General features: G+C 45.2%; 1 protein-coding gene across 2 annotated transcripts in view; it reads right to left on the bottom strand.

Annotated features, from left to right (window-relative positions):
• Positions 1–3,541: 3,541 nt before the first annotated feature.
• The window catches only part of pdcd4b (programmed cell death 4b), a 46,720-nt gene continuing 34,375 nt past the window's right edge, over positions 3,542–15,886 (bottom strand). For both annotated transcript variants that reach the window (XM_085994354.1, XM_085994355.1), the window contains 3 exons: positions 7,361–7,468; positions 5,490–5,629; positions 3,542–4,249 (listed from right to left, as the gene is read on the bottom strand). In XM_085994354.1, the coding sequence (XP_085850480.1) occupies positions 4,201–4,249; positions 5,490–5,629; positions 7,361–7,468 (297 nt within the window). In that variant the 3' untranslated portion in view covers positions 3,542–4,200. The remainder of the gene's footprint in view (positions 4,250–5,489; positions 5,630–7,360; positions 7,469–15,886) is intronic.

Here is a 15,886-nt window from a genome sequence, read left to right as displayed (position 1 = left end):
GTATTCTAACCACCATCACGTAACACATTAACTGGTCATTTATACAATTGATGCTGGTGGAATCTTGCTGTGCACAAATTGTCCACTGTTTCCCACATAATCCCACAATATAACTTGTTGAATGTGAAGCACTGAGATGTGATAAGCTGTTCTAAAATGCAAGTTCTTGTCTTTCAGTTTCATTTGAAGTTAGAATCAAGAGAATTTTATTACAAAGACCTGGGAACTTGGGTGGCTTCAGTTTTCAAAAACTTAGTTCTAAACTTGGTAAGAAATCCCTTAAATGGCACGGTTTTCTAAAATCAATTTCAGAACTGAAACTTTCTAGGAATGTCAGTTTTAGCTCTGAACATTGCTTCGCTTATCCTCCGCCACCCCACACCCCCATTTTCATTCATATTTGGTACCCGTCAGCCAGTCCACTACTCTATGCTTTAGGAATGTAGCAACTATTAGGCAAAACAAATTTATGGAAATGTTCAGTCCTGTTGGTACGACATGCCCAAGCTTTAAAGAAACTACAGTAAAATTTCTTGATAGCCAAGGATATGAAAGAACTTGGGCACTCTACAGAAAGATGGAATTCAAAACAATGAGGGAAACTTCCTGGGGTCTTAGAATAGTTTAACTTGCATCCTGAATAGGTGAACCTATTGCAGTGCCACAAGGAAAGCCTTGTAAAAACTTATATCCAGAAGTGTTGCCCAATAGATTTTCAGTTTTCAAACACTGCACTACTAATTACCATATGTCACTATTAAATCCTTCTAGGTCATCATGTATGACCAGCGTCTCCATATTATCAAAGATCTAACAGAGTTCAGCATACATTAATCATGTGTGTCAGTCATAATTAAAAAAGACACAGTGGATGTCTAAATTAAGCTAATCAGATTTTTTTTTTTTAATGCACTATGGCAGTTTAGGAGTGTGCAAATCCATATGCCTCAGTGACCTTTAAAATTGTGTTTATTGGAAGTTTTATATAGGTAGACTTCAGAATATTAAAATATCCTGTTTTCAGCTCTAGGTAGATGCTGAGGTTGTTTCCCCTGGCTGGAGAGTCTAGAACTAGGGGGTATAGTTTCAGAAGGGGTCGGCCTTTTAAGACAGATGAGGAGGAATTTATTCTGAGGGTTGTCAATCTTTGGAATTCTCTACCCAAAAGGCTGTGGATGCCGAGTCGTTCGAGTTTATTCAAGGCGGAGATAGATTTTTGAACTCTAGGGGAATCCAGAGATATCAGGATCAGGCGGAGTTCAGGTCGAAGATCAGCCATGATCTTATTGAATGGCACAGCAAGCTCGAAGGGCTGTATGACCTACTTATGCTCCTAATTCTTATGTTCTTACTCAGTCCATCAAAGTATGCAATTCAGAAGATAAATTTTCTCTATGCAGTTTTTAAATATACAATTTAAAATGTATTGAGCTTAGTTTTATATAGGAGAAGCATCCGGGAAGGCGCCGAACACCGAGTCTCTTCGCCGGGAGCAGGCGGAAGCCAAGCGCAAGGAACGCACGTCAACCCAAGCACCCCGCCCGCCCCTTCAACCACCGTCTGCCCCACCTGTGACAGACTGTAGGTCCTGCATTAGACTAATAAGTCACCTGCGAGCTCATTTTTAATGTGGAAGCAAGTCATCCTCGGTTCCGCCTAAGAAGAAGATACCGATCATTCAACAAGTTTAAAGCTAGTAAAATAACAGCAACACTTACCAAAAGGCAGGGATTCTCAGTAGTCGAGGGCCACAAACCCAGTGACCTGTTCAAGTGACCCTGAGCCATTTCCAAGCAGGTCACCATTTCAGTTTTTGGTAAACAAGGCTCAAGTTTGAAGATGACACCAGATGGGGGAGGGTGCGTGATGCATACAATTGGAAAGAGGCAAATTAAATAAAGGATCAGGATAGATTGTCATGGGCTATTGGAGTGGCAAATGTTATTTAATTGTGCACAAATGCATGGTAATGAGACCATGGAACATAAAAAGAGGGAATATAACAGCAAAGGAATCTGGGCATATTACTAGGTAACGCACCGGAACCAATAGGATGCGGCAGCAGTAAGGAAAACTAACTGGATCTCAATATATAGCCAGGGCAGAGCTCAAATCCCAGGAGGTGATGAGGTACCAGGCACTGGTACAGGCACAGAGTAGTGGGTACAATGCTGGTCATCCTACAGCAAGGATATGCAATTCCCCTTAAACTTTTCCCTCTGCATAAACCAGTCACATCTAAATTACCTATGCATCTTCCCTTTTCTTTATGGCAATCTCAAATATATGAGGATTCATAGGAGCAGGAGTAGGCCATTCGGCCCCTTGAGTCTGCTCCACCATTCAGTGAGATCATGGCTGATCATCCAAATTCAGTACCCTGTCCCTGCCTTCTCCCCATATCCCTTGATCCCTTTAGCCTTAAGAAATATATCTAACTCCTTCTTGAATATATTTAATGAATTGGCCTCTACTGCCTTCTGTGGTAGAGAATTCCACAGGTTCACCACTCTCTGGGTGAAGAAATTCCTCATCTGTCCTAAATGGCTTACCCCTTATCTTTAGACTGTGACCCCTGGTTCTGGACTCCCCCGCCATCAGGAACATCCTTCCTGCATCTAGTCTGTCTAGTCCTGTTAGAATTTTATAAGTTTCAATGAGATCCTCTCTCATTCCTCTAAACTCCAGCGAGTATAAGCCCAATCGACCCAATCTCTCTTCATACGTCATTCCTGCCATCCCAGGTATCAGTCTGGTGAATTTTCGCTGCACTCCCTCCATTGCAAGAACATCCTTCCTCAGATAAGGCGACCAAAACTGCACACAATACTCAAGGTGTGGTCTCACCAAGGCCCTGTACAACTGCAGCAAAACATCCTTGTTCCTGTACTCAAACCCTCACTACGAAGGCCAACATACCATTTGCCTTCTTAACCGCCTGCTGCACCTGCATGCTTGCCTTCAGCGACTGGTGTACAAGGACACCCAGGTCTCGTTGCACTTCCCCTTCTCCCAATCGATTGCCGTTCAGATAATAATCTGCCTTCCTGTTTTTGCCACCAAAGTGGATAACCTTGCATTTATCCACATTATACTGCATCTGCCATGCACCTGCCCAATCACCCAACTTGTCCAAATCATACTGGAGTTTCTCGGCATCCTCCTCACAGCCCACCCAGCTTTGTGTCGTCTGCAAACTTGGAGATATTACGTCTAGATCATTAATATATTGTGAATAGCTGGGGTCCTAGCACCGATCCCTGCGGTACCCCACTAGTCACTGCCTGCCACTCGGAAAAAGACCCATTTATTCCAACTCTTTATTCCATCATTAAGAATCTTGAATATCTTCCCTGATTAAACAATTCCAATCTCTTTATCCTCTCCTCGAAGCTAAGCGAGGTGTCCAGTGCCTGGCTGACTAAGATATCAGTTTTTGGGACCAGCCAGATGGAGAGCTGATCCTGTACTTTCCTGTCTTTCTAACTATAACAATTTGCAAAATAGCTGTGGTGGGGGAAGACAGAGAAAGAAAAATCTGCACACTTTAAAAACCAACTTTATTTTGATTTTCATACTCTGCAAGGAAGAAAAGTACATCCCACTGTCATATTCCATCTTCAAAATCAATTTTTAATGCCAGAAGTTATTTGTACCATAAATCAATGGGACATTTTATACATTCCGCTGGAAATTGTACAGAAATAAAAAGGTAGAGTCCAGCTTTTTTTAAAACTGCTTGAAGCATTGCATTTTTAGCATTAGCAGCCAAGAAGAGATCAATTACACACAGCATGTGTAACCCATTCATACAGATTTCAGTATTTAAACCAGTCTTTGAAGACCATAGTATTCAGAAAGGCTTGGCAGTGAAGTTTGTACAAGACTATGGAATGATCAGATTACCTATGTATATCCTTATGTAGCTTATTTTCATTGACCACAAGCGTGTGGCATTGCTGTTAATTCTTCATTCCCCCCACCCTTGGAAAAAGAGAAAATCTATACCCCACATATTAAGTGCTTTTTGGTTCTATTTTCGCAGCAAATGCATTTGAAAATATTTAATGAGGTTTAACCCATGCCCAATGCTCACATGTAATGTGAACTATGTGGACTGAAAAGCTATAATCAAAAAGTTGACTGCACAAAAACAAAAATATTGCAGGAACTTGTGCTCGTTCACCTCTGACAACTTTCTCATTTGAAGCGTCCGCCATCTCCTTCACTCACAAAGCGTTTGCGTCCCCTTAAAGACAGAGTTAAATATGACATAAATTAGCACTGCAAAATCTTTGCAATTAAGAATTTATCTGTTCCTGTATTAACTAATCAACAGCAATTGGGTAGTAGGTGCTCAGTATGGCACCAAATTCTGGTTACATTAAAAATTCTTATTTGACAGTAGCACACAAGTGGGCTTGAATTAGACTGGGCTTGTTCAAACAGGTTAATGCTGCATTTTATTCAACCCATGTACAAGATGGGAAACTGAAGTTAAACTAAGTAACCACTTTACACTTCTAGTTCCTAAAAAGTACAAGTTAAGCATATAGCAGATGACTTCAGGTAACCATATATGGACTATCCCCTAAGAAGTACTCTTGTATCTTTTTTATTCATTCTTGGGATATGGGCGTCGCTGGCATGGATAGCATTTATTGCCCAGTCCTAGTTGCCCTTGAGAATGTGGCGGTGGGCCATCTTCTTGAACCACTGCAGTCCATGTGGTGAAGATACTCCCACAATGTTATTTGGTAGGGAGTTCCAGGACTTTGAAGGAATGACGATATATAGCCACATTTGGATGATATGCGACTTGGATGGGGAACTTGTGTTCCCATGTACCTGCTGCCCTTGTCCTTCAAGGTGGTAGAGGTCATGGGTTTGGGAGTTGCTGCAGTGCATCCTGTAGATAGTACACACTGCAGCCACGGTACTTTGTTGGCGATTGAGTGTAAGCTTATAGGGGGGTAACTGGCCTGCCTGGATATATGGATACGTGTGTGTAATCATACTGTACATCAAAAGTGAGAACAGCGTCAGAACATGGGGGGTGGGGGGGGGAAGGTGAGAAGATTTTTGGTTTACTATTTATAGCAAAAAACAAATATGCTCTTCATATACCCACACATTTACAATTTCACTATAAATAGGAGAGCAGAAACCTTCCTTCCCCCACCACAAACCTTTGTAAACACACACAGAAGTATATACTACTCTTTACAGGTTGGATGTTTGACTGCAGAAAGGGCTTCAAGGATGCAGCAGGTCAAAATTAAAAAAGGGTAAGGAATAGCACCGTTGAAAACTGCAACAAGCCACCCTTTAAAAAATATCTCGGATGTAGTTATTTGAGTCTATTGTATCTTCCTAGTACACTTGGCTCATTGTACCAGTCCCATGACAGTCAATTCATGAAATATAATTCTGGATTGATGTTAAACAGCGAGCCGGTCGGTTGAGAGATCTACCACAACGTTACTCACCTGGAGGGACAAAGATCCCTCAGCTGTTTCACTATTATCCCCATTTGATGGCACTGTTCCACAAACTGTTCCATCACTGTGTAAGCCTGTGGCACATCTAAATGAATATCTGGAATTTCCTTGTATATTCGCTCAAAACCCTGCAATATAAAAATTTGAATTTTAAGTTGTACATTTTTCTTTTTTTGAAGTGGCAGAATCCTTTTCGCTCAGTCTTTTACCAAAAATTGCTAATTTTTGTGTTTCATTGGACAGGTTTGATATCAATGCTTAGCATGGAAAGTCCAAGTTATCTGATATACTGATGGAAAACAATTTAAATAGATAATCTTAAAAGCACCTGCAAATAAACTCTCCTAAAAACTGTCAGTGATCAGTCACCTATTCTTTCTCTCCCCATTTTGTCTGCATTCTTTCTACACTCTGCCGCAGCCACCCCCCCCCCCCCAAAGCAGATTCTTCCTATTCGCCTCACAAAACCACACATTTAGTCAATACCAACAAAGTGTCGTGACAATGAAATAGTAGCGAGTGTGCGTAAGCGGACAACTGAATTCTACCCTTCGTGGAGGGGGATACAGCATCTCACGCCAGCCGAGGTTGGAAGTCGGCTACTTGGAAACGTCAGGCATAAACTGAAGCACCAGCACTTTTCAGCACAGAACGTCAGCCCACACATTCAGGGTCACTTTTATACATAATCCTAGTTAACCCATTTATTTAAAGAAGAACCTTTTTTTGCAAGTGTCCTAATAACTTGGAGCCACAGTGAACAGCGAGGAGGATAGTGATAGACTTCAAGAAGACACAGGCTGGTGAAATGGGTGGACACGTGGCAGATGAAATTTAACGCAGAAAAGTGCGAAGTGATACATTTTCGTAGGAAGAATGAGGAGAGGCAATATAAACTAAATGGTACAATCCTAATGGAGGTGCATGAACAGAGAGACTTGGGGGTGAATGTACACAAATCGCTGAAGGTGGCGGGGCAGGTTGAGAAAGCGGTTAAAAAAGCATACTGGATCCTGGGCTTCATAAATAGAGGTATGGAGTACAAAAGCAAGGAAGTTATTATTAACCTTTATAAAACACTGGTTCGGCCTCAACTGGAGTATTGTGCCCAATTCTGGGCACCACACTTTAGGAAGAATGTGAAGACCTTAGAGATGGTGCAGAAAAGATTTACGAGAATGGTTCCAGGGATGAGGGACTTCAGTTATGTGGATAGACTGGAAAATCTGGTGTTGTTCTCCTTAGAGCAGAGAAGGTTGAGAGGAGATTTGATAGAGGTGTTCAAAATCATGAGGGGCCTGGACAGAGTAGCTAGAGAGAAACTGTTCCCATTGGCAGAAGGGTCGAGAACCAGAGGACACAGATTTAAGGTGATTGGCAAAAGAACCAAAGGCGACATGAGGAAAATCTTTACTACGCAGCGAGTGGTTAGGATTTGGAATGCACTGCCTGAAAGGGTGGTGGAGGCAGATTCAATCGTGGCTTTCAAAAAGGGAATTGGATAAGTACCCGAAGGAAAAAAAAATTGCAGGGCTAAGGGGAAAGGGACTAGCTGAAGTGCTCTTCCAGAGAGCCGGCACGGGCTCGACGGACCAAATGACCTCCTTCTGTGCTGTAACCATTATATGATTCTAGGTAGCGTTAATGTCAAATTTTTAAAAAGCTTAAACATTATATTATCAAACATTCAGACGAGAGGTTGCAAAGCTATTTTTCAGGCTTCCTCAACTAAGTCAGTCCTCTGAAACCTAAAGCACAAATAGTCAACCCCATTAAGCTGGAGTGGAGGGCTCTCAGCACAAGTACTTGGAAGCCTCTAAATGCATGCTGCACTGTTGCCCAGTAGGTGGCACACTTACTCTGTTCATTTGGTCCACAGTGATGATGGATTCCCACAAGGATTTAAGCAGCTTCAGTATCATTTTGAAGGTAGTTTCCCCAGTCGATTCCAGAACCATCACTATAGCCTAAACACAAACATTTTGAATGCCAAAAATCAAAAAAACTTTCAGATACCCGTCTTTAAATTTAAAAAGTTGCATCAGCAGCTGTTAATGATCTGTCTTTAAACAAGCTCTAAAACCAAGTGACTGTACTAAAAGATTGTTTTGTATTACCTAGCAGTTAATGCAAAGGCCTTCCAAACCGAAGTTCTAGAAAAAGCAGTTGCGATTCTTTAACACTCAAAAATGTCCTAATACTGCGTATGTCCTTGTAAAGCAAAATTTTCAATATACAGTTCACTTCTGATAATTCAGAACTATTTTTTGCACTATCCAATAATTTGAATTAAGCAACATAAACAATGAACCCTGTACAAACAGACACTCCAAAAAACAGACATTTACTGACAGTCCCAAATAACTCACCTCGTAATAGATAAAAACTGCACCTCGAAACCATGAACATTCGCAGATTACAAACTAGTCCATTTACAACTTAAAACACAGGGCATGCAGGTCAATGTGAGGCAGCAGCGGGTGATAAATGGAGATCTCTTTACCCAGCAGACAGTGCAGATAAACCGCTCTCTCTCTCTGGGATTGCCTGCTTGCACGGCTCTCACAGGGATGAAGGGATTTCTCTGCTGTTATGGATGCTGGGTAAAGTGATCATTAGACAAAACCCAGGGCGGGGGGTGTGTGCAATGGCTCAACAGTTGAGGGGGAGAGATGGAGAATGGTTTCTTCCTTTTCCCCGCCCTCAGTTTCGCCTCTTTGCCTGCTCTCTGATTCTTGGAAGTTCTTACACAATAGCTGCTAGCGCGATACTACAAAAAAATTCTCAACTGCAGGGGACCCAAGCATTAAGGTAAATCCAATAACATTTGTAGCTGTCACTTGGTCAGCATATCACATGATCAAACCTCCAGGAATGCATCCAACCAGAGTTGGTAACCCTACTCCACCAGTACATTAGGTAATGATGAGCTGCTAACAGACCCCTACCCACCGCCCCCACCCCCAGATCTTCAAACATTAGCAGCTGCAGCACAGAGGGAGGGAGTCCCGAACGAGGGGTGTGCCGGACATTAATCCCCGCCAATTTGGCTGGGATCTGCCAGGCACTCTGGCCCTACAGCAGCCATTTCGCCCTGTGCAGGCTGCCAAATGGACCAGGACTTCCTTCCTCGATGGAAAAGGACCCTGGGATGGCAATGAACTAGGAAACCCAACAAACAGAAAATGAACTGAAATCACATCCTGCTGGCAGAATTAGGCACACTCCCAGGTGAGGGTGAGAAAAAAGGAGGAATGCTGCAAGAGCTACAGCCAATCCCAGAATATCTGGCTTATCTACTTTACTGTACAAACAATTACCATTTTGAAAATAAGGACACCTGATGCAAGTCCAAAGATGTGCGGGTTAGGTTGATTGGCCATGATAAAAATTGACCCTTAGTGTTAAGGGGGATTAAATACTTGGGGTTACGGGGATAGGGCTTGGGTGGGATGGCTGTCGGTGTAGGGACCGGGTGCTAGGGTTTGGATGATCAGCCATGATCTCATTGAATGGCGGAGCAGTCTCGAGGGGCCGAATGGCCTCCTCCTGCTCCTATCTTCTATGTTTCTATGTAAGTCCCTTAGGTGTTCCTAATTTACAGGTTTCACTGTAATACAGTAAAAAGTGGGAATTTAGTGTCAACGACAATAGCCAGATCATTTAAATTAAGAGTCGGCTATAGCAATAGTACAAGATTGTGTGCTTTTAAAAATATTTATATTGAATATATAACAGCATATAGAAAGTGGGGCTTCCAAACATTACACTGGACATGAAAGATAACAAGCTTGCAGTTAATGTATTCACGTGTAGAATCTGTAGGACTAGAGCCAGAGTGTAATTTGCTTTCAATGATCATATGAATATACTGTTGTCGCACTCAAACTGAAATTGCCAAAACCATTTATACAAGTTCTGTTCCTTTCATCAACTATACTGAGCAATTCTGTGCTAGAATCCCTATTGTTGAACAGATGAGTAATGGTTCTCAGTACTTTAAATACACGAGCGGTAAATTGCTCAGCCTCTTCTGACAGTATTGCTTCGAATGTCAATGCTCTTAATATCAGTTCCCCTTTCGTTTCATTAAATTTCAGTCTCAGACCAGCATGCTGATTGAAATACTGCTGGGATCACTGAATGATTTTCATTTAGATGTCGTAGAAATGGCTCAAAGCAAGTAGCTTGCTTATTCCTTAACCAACTCATCCATGGCAGAGAAGCCCTTCACTCTCCCCTCGCCTCCCTCCAAAAAAGTTTGCAACTCAAAAAAACCCAAACAATCCTCCACAAGCCATAGCTAGGTATGTGGACAACATGGTAATGAGGGAAATTGATATTACATCTATATATATAAATCGGTACTTCTATCTGTCTGTCATCGCGTGTGCGTTGCGGGTATGCACTCGAAAGTTACAGGGCGTACCTACGCGCACGTTACCTCCAAAGAAAGCTTACGCTTCCGAGACGGTTTTAAGCGTATTTACGTTTCGGCCGGGCTAAAATTGCGCCCGCGGTATCCCAAAAACCTTCAACATTCCGCTCATTAGCGACAGAGTGACCTCGAGCTCGACCAATCGTACGCCGGGTTGCTGGCGTGTGCCGCCGGGCCAATCGGTGCGTGTGTGGCCGGGCTTTATCGTTCTGAACCGAGGTGAGTCGCCGCCATCTTGATTCCAAACTTTTCCTTTCTTTTTCCCGCTTTCTGCGTCTTAAAAAAAAAACGTTGCTTTTAAAACACATTGGCCTAGAAATTGAGTTTTGGTTTAGCCAGGGCTTTAGCGCCGGAAGTTAGTGCCGGCGCTAAGTCCCCCTGCGCGCGCCAAAAATTCAGCAGGGCCGCGCCCAAACAGCTGCCGGCGCTACTGAAGGGTCTTTGCGGCGGTAAATCGGCGCTAACTGCCGTTTCGCGCCGCAATTCCGGCGCTGCGGCACCCGATGCGGTGCGGCAGGCTCGGGAAGTGCAGGCCTCCTCCTTCCCTTAAGGAGGAGCTGCCTGCACCCGATCGCGGCCCGCGAAAATCTTTTAAAAACAAGTGCCGGGCTTGCTTCTGTTCCGGGGGGGGGGGGGGGGGGGGGGGGAGGAAGTCCGGGGAGGGAGCTGCGGCCAGGCGGCCGGCGGGGAAAGCGGCCGGCCGCCGCGGGGGCCTTTAATGCGCCGGCGCAAAGACTCGTAAGACTCTGTTGCCAGAGTCTTAGTTGCGGCTGTCACGGGCGAGGCGGCCGCAACTGAATTTCGGCGCTGGGGCCCGTCGGCATGGCAACCGGGACGCTGCGCACACCGATGACGTCATCGGTGCCGGCGCAGCGCTACCGGTCTACCGCGGCGTAAGGGCCCCAGGCAATTTCGGCGCCGGCGCCAAATGCAGCGCTAGGCCCTCTAGCGCCGCAAAATCGGCGCTAAGGGCACTCAATTTCTAGGCCATTGTTTTAAAAAAAAATGATTTAGAAAGTAATTAACTTATCTAATCTCGTTAATTTTCCTACCTTTCCCCGTTTTTCCAGGTAGGCCTAGAAGCCTCGGAGTCTCCTCCGCACCCACGCCTGAGCTAGGGCACCTCCCGGCCCCACTCGAAGGCTGGAGGGCCGAGCCTCAGCCCAGCGCCGCTAGGGTGCGCGCGCAGCAGGAGCTGAGACGCGCTGTCTCTCTCTGGCTGGCCGGGGGGCGGGGCTTGCTGAGCGTCCAGCGTTACCCTGGCAACCGGGCCCGCCGGACGTCTCCCACAGCCGCAATCGGCGGTCTTCACCTCGGGGTGGGGGGGGGGGGGCCGCGACCCTCGGGCGGGGGGTGGGGGGCCGCGCGCGCAGCAGGAGCAGCTGAGACGCGGCGTCTCTCTCTCTGGCTTGGTCAGCGTCACGGTTACCCTGGCAACCGGGCCCGCCGGCCGAGAGAGACGCCGCGTCTCAGCTCCTGCTGCGCGCGCAATCGGCGGTCTTCACCTCGGGGGGGGGGGGGGGGGGGGGGGCGCGCGCGCAATCTGCGGTCTTCACCTCGGGGGGGCGACCCTCGGGGGGGGGGGGGGCGCCCCCCGCCCTCCCTCCCCTCCCTCTCCCCCCCCCCCTTTCCCCCCCCGCCCTTCCTCCCCCCCCTCCCTCCCGCCCTCCCTTCCCCCCGCCCTCCCTTCCCCTCCCCCCGCCCTCCCTTCCCCTCCCCCTGCCCTCCCTTCCCCCCCCGCCCTCCCCCTCCCTTTTCCCCCCAGTCGCTCTCTCTCTTCCAACAACATTCCCTCAAAAAAGCCTCGGCACCGCCGGGCACTTCAGCTAGTAGAATATACAGCACCGAAACAGGCCATTCGGCCCAACCAGTCCATGCCGGCGTTTATGCTCCACTTGAGGCTCCTCCCGTCTTTCCCCATCTAACCCTATCAGCATAACTCTCTATTCCTTTCTCCCTTGTGCTTAACTAGCCTCCCCTTAAATACTGTTGTCCCAGTTCTGACGAAGGGTCATCGACCTGAAACGTTAACTCTCGTTTCTCTCTCCACAGATGCTGCCTGACCTGCTGAGTATTTCCAGCATTTTCTGTTTTTGTTCCCCTTAAATACTATTCGCTTCAACCACTCCCTGTGGTAGCGAGTTCCACATTCTCACCACTCTCTGGGTAAAGAAGTTCCTTCTGAATTCCCTATTTGATTTCTTGGTGACTATCTTCTATTGATGGCCTCTAGTTTTGCTCTTCCCCACAAGTGGAAACACTCTCTGTATTCACTATCAAAACCTTTCATGATTTTAAAGACCTCTATCAGGTCACCCCCTCAGCCTTCTTTTTTCAAGAGAAAAGAGACCCAGCCTATTCATCCTTTCCAGATAGGTATAACCCCGAAGTTCTAGTATCAACCTTGTAATTTTTTTTGCACCTTCTCCAGTGCCTCTATTATTTTTATTATATGGCAACCAGAACTGTACACAGTACTCCAAGTGTGGTCTAACCAAGGATCGATACAAGTTTAGCATATTTTCTCTACTTTTCAATTCTATCCCTCTCGAAATAAACCCTAGTGCTTAGTTTGCTTTGGCTATGGCCTTGTTAACCTGCGTCACAACTTTGTGATTTGTACTCCCAGGTCCCCTTGCTCCTCTACCCATTTAGATTCTTGTTTTCCAAGTAATAAGTGACCTCCTCATTTTTCTTACCAAAATGTAATACCTCACACTTATCTATGTTAAAATTTATTTGCCATTTATATGCCCATTCTGCAAGTTTATTAATGTCTTCTTGTAATTTGTTGCAGTCCTCCGCGAGAATCGCGGGCTGAGCGGCTGTATAAAGGCTCCAGAGACCCAGGTAAGGCCTCAGTGCGAGAATCGTGGGCTAAGCGGCTGTATAAAGGCTCCCGAGACCCAGGTAAGGCGTACCAATCTCCAATCTTGGAACTCAGAGGGAAGGAGAGAGGTAAAAAGTAATCCAAGTGTGACGTCACCAGAAAGAGGGTAAGTGATTGGTTGGTGAGTATTTCTCTCTAAGCTTAAACTCTGGTTTATAGTTTCTAAGGTGCGATATTCATCATCTAGAATCGGGGCAGAGGGTATTTAAGAATAATATTAATAAATTTAATTAATTACATAGAATGGGAGATCAGGTGATATGTTGCTGCTGCAATATGTGGGAGCTGGTGGACACCATTGATGCTCACGGTGATCACATTTGCAGTAAGTGTTGGCTGCTCGAGGAATTCTGGCTCCGTGTTGAAGAACTGGAGTCCGAGCTTCAAACACTGACACATCAGGGAGGGGGAGAGTTACCTGGACTCTATCAGGAAGTAGTCACACCAATTAGATTAATTAATTCAGATGTAGTCCGTGGCCAGGGTCAGGATGGTGTGACTAGGCGTGAGGCAGGTACAGGGATCCAGGAGGTAGTGTTGGAGGAGCCGCAGCCCTTGCTCTTGTCCAACAGGTTTGAGGCTCTTACTCCCTGTGAGGATGGGAACGGGGACTGCGGGGAGGATGAGCAACCCGGCCACAGCACCGTGGAGCGGGGGCCATTCAAGTGGGGGGAAATAAAAGAAATGTTGTAGTGGTAGGGGATAGTATCGTTAGGGGGATAGATAGTGTTCTTTGCAGCCGAGAGCGAGAGTCCCGAAGGCTGTGTTGCCTGCCCGGTGCCAGGGTTAAGGACATCTCCTCTGGGCTGGAGAGAAACTTGGAGTGGGAGGGGGAGGATCCAGTTGTCGTGGTCCATGCTGGTACCAACGACATAGAAAGGGCAAGGAAGGAGGTTCTGCTGAGGGAGTTTGAGCAGCTAGGGGCCAAAAGAGAAAGCAGAACCGCAAGGGTAATAATCTCTGGATTACTACCTGAGCCACGTGCAAATTTGGCTAGGGTAAATAAAATTAGAGAGTTAAATGCATGGCTCAAAGCCTGGTGTGGGAGAAATGGGTTTTGCTTCCTGGGACACTGGCATCAGTACTGGGACAGGAGAGAGCTGTTCCGTTGGGACGGACTTCACTTGGCCAGTGCTGGGACGAGAGTCCTGGCGAATTGAATAACTAGGGCTGTAGAGAGGGCTTTAAACTAATTAGCGGGGGGGAGGTTTTAAGAGAGCAAAAAATAAAAATGACAGCGGAGAAGGCAATAGAGCAAGGTAGCAGTGGGGGAATTAAAAACCAGAGCGTGTCAGGAAGGGACAGAATGTATAATGATAAAGGTAAAGTAGTAAAAGGGGTAAAAGCAGGAATAAATTGTCAGAAAACATATTTGAAAGTTCTTTATCTGAATGCACACAGCATTCGTAACAAAATTGACGAGTTGACGGTACAAATAACTACACATGGGTATGATCTGGTGGCCATTACGGAAACATGGCTGCAAGATAATCATGACTGGGAACTAAACATACAAGGGTATTTGACAATTAGGAAGGACAGACAGGAAGGAAAGGGAGGTGGGGTTGCTATGTTAATCAAGGATGGAATCACTGCAATAGTCAGAAATGATATTGGGTCAAAGGATCAGGATAGTGAAATAGTTTGGGTGGAGATAAGGAATAATAAGGGGAAAAAAGTCACGAGTGGGCGTAGTCTATAGGCCTCCTAACAGTTGCAACTCTGTTGGTCGGAGTATAAATCAGGAAATAGTTGGGGCTTGTAATAAGGGAACAGCTATAATCATGGGGGATTTTAACTTTCATATTGACTGGACTAATCAAATTGGGCATGGCAGCCTTGAGGAAGAGTTCAGAGTGTATTAGGGACAGGTTCCTTGAGCAGTATGTAACTGAACCAACCAGGGGGCAGGCAATCTTAGATCTGGTCCTGTGTAATGAGACAGGATTAATAAAAAAATGTCCTAGTAAAGGATCCCCTTGGAATGAGTGACCATAATATGGTTGAATTCCAAATTCAGTTTGAGGATGAGAGAGTTGGATCTTAAACCAGCGTACTGAGCTTAAATAAAGGAGACTATGAAGGTATGAGAGTAGAATTGACTAAAGTGGATTGGGAAAACAGATTAAAGTGTAAGACGGTACAAGAACAGTGGTCTACGTTCAAGGAGATATTTCACATCTTTCAAGATAAATATATTCCACTGAGGAAAAAGGGGAGTAAAAGAAAAGACAGCCATCCGTGGCTTAGTAAAGTAATAAAGGATAGTATCCGACTGAAGACAAGGGCATATAAAGTAGCCAAATCTAGTGGGAGGATAGAAGATTGAGAAGCATTTAAAAGCCAGCAAACAATAACTAAAAGATTAATTAAGAAAGGGAAGATAGATTATGAAAGTAAACTAGCAAAAAATATAAAAACAGATAGCAAGAGTTTCTACAGCTATATAAAAAGAAAAAGGGTGGCTAAAGTGAACGTTGGTCCCTTAGAGGATGGGACCAGGAAACTAGTGGTGGGGAACATGGAGATGGCAAAGACGCTGAACAAATATTTTGTATCAGTCTTTACAGTAGAGGACACTAAAAATATCCCAACACTGGACAAACAGGGGGCAATGGGGGGGGGGGGGGGGAGGAGGAGCTAAAGACGATTAAAATCACTAAGGAGATGGTACTCAGTAAAATAATGGGACTTAAGGCAAATAAATCCCCCGGACCTGATGGCCTACATCCTAGGGTCTTGAGAGAAGTGGCTGTAGGAATTGTGGATGCATTGGTGATTATTTTCCAGAACTCCCTGGACTCAGGAAAGGTCCCGGCAGATTGGAAAACTGCTAATGTAACACCCTTATTTAAGAAGGGAAGTAGACAAAAAGCTGGAGACTATAGACCAGTTAGCCTAACATCTGTGGTTGGCAAAATGTTGGAGTCCATTATTAAGGAAACAGTAACAGAGCATTTGGATAAACATAATTTAATAGGACAGAGTCAGCATGGTTTTATGAAGGGGAAGTCATGTTTGACAAATTTGCTCGAATTCTTTGAGGATGTAACATAC

Source organism: Somniosus microcephalus, chromosome 8 (genome assembly GCF_052327205.1).
Source record: "Somniosus microcephalus isolate GS21.2 chromosome 8, FLI_Smic_1.0, whole genome shotgun sequence".
Classification (NCBI taxonomy): Eukaryota; Metazoa; Chordata; class Chondrichthyes; order Squaliformes; family Somniosidae; genus Somniosus; species Somniosus microcephalus.
The sequence above is the reverse complement of the archived record's forward strand: the minus strand, read 5'-3'. Positions and strand labels throughout refer to the sequence as shown.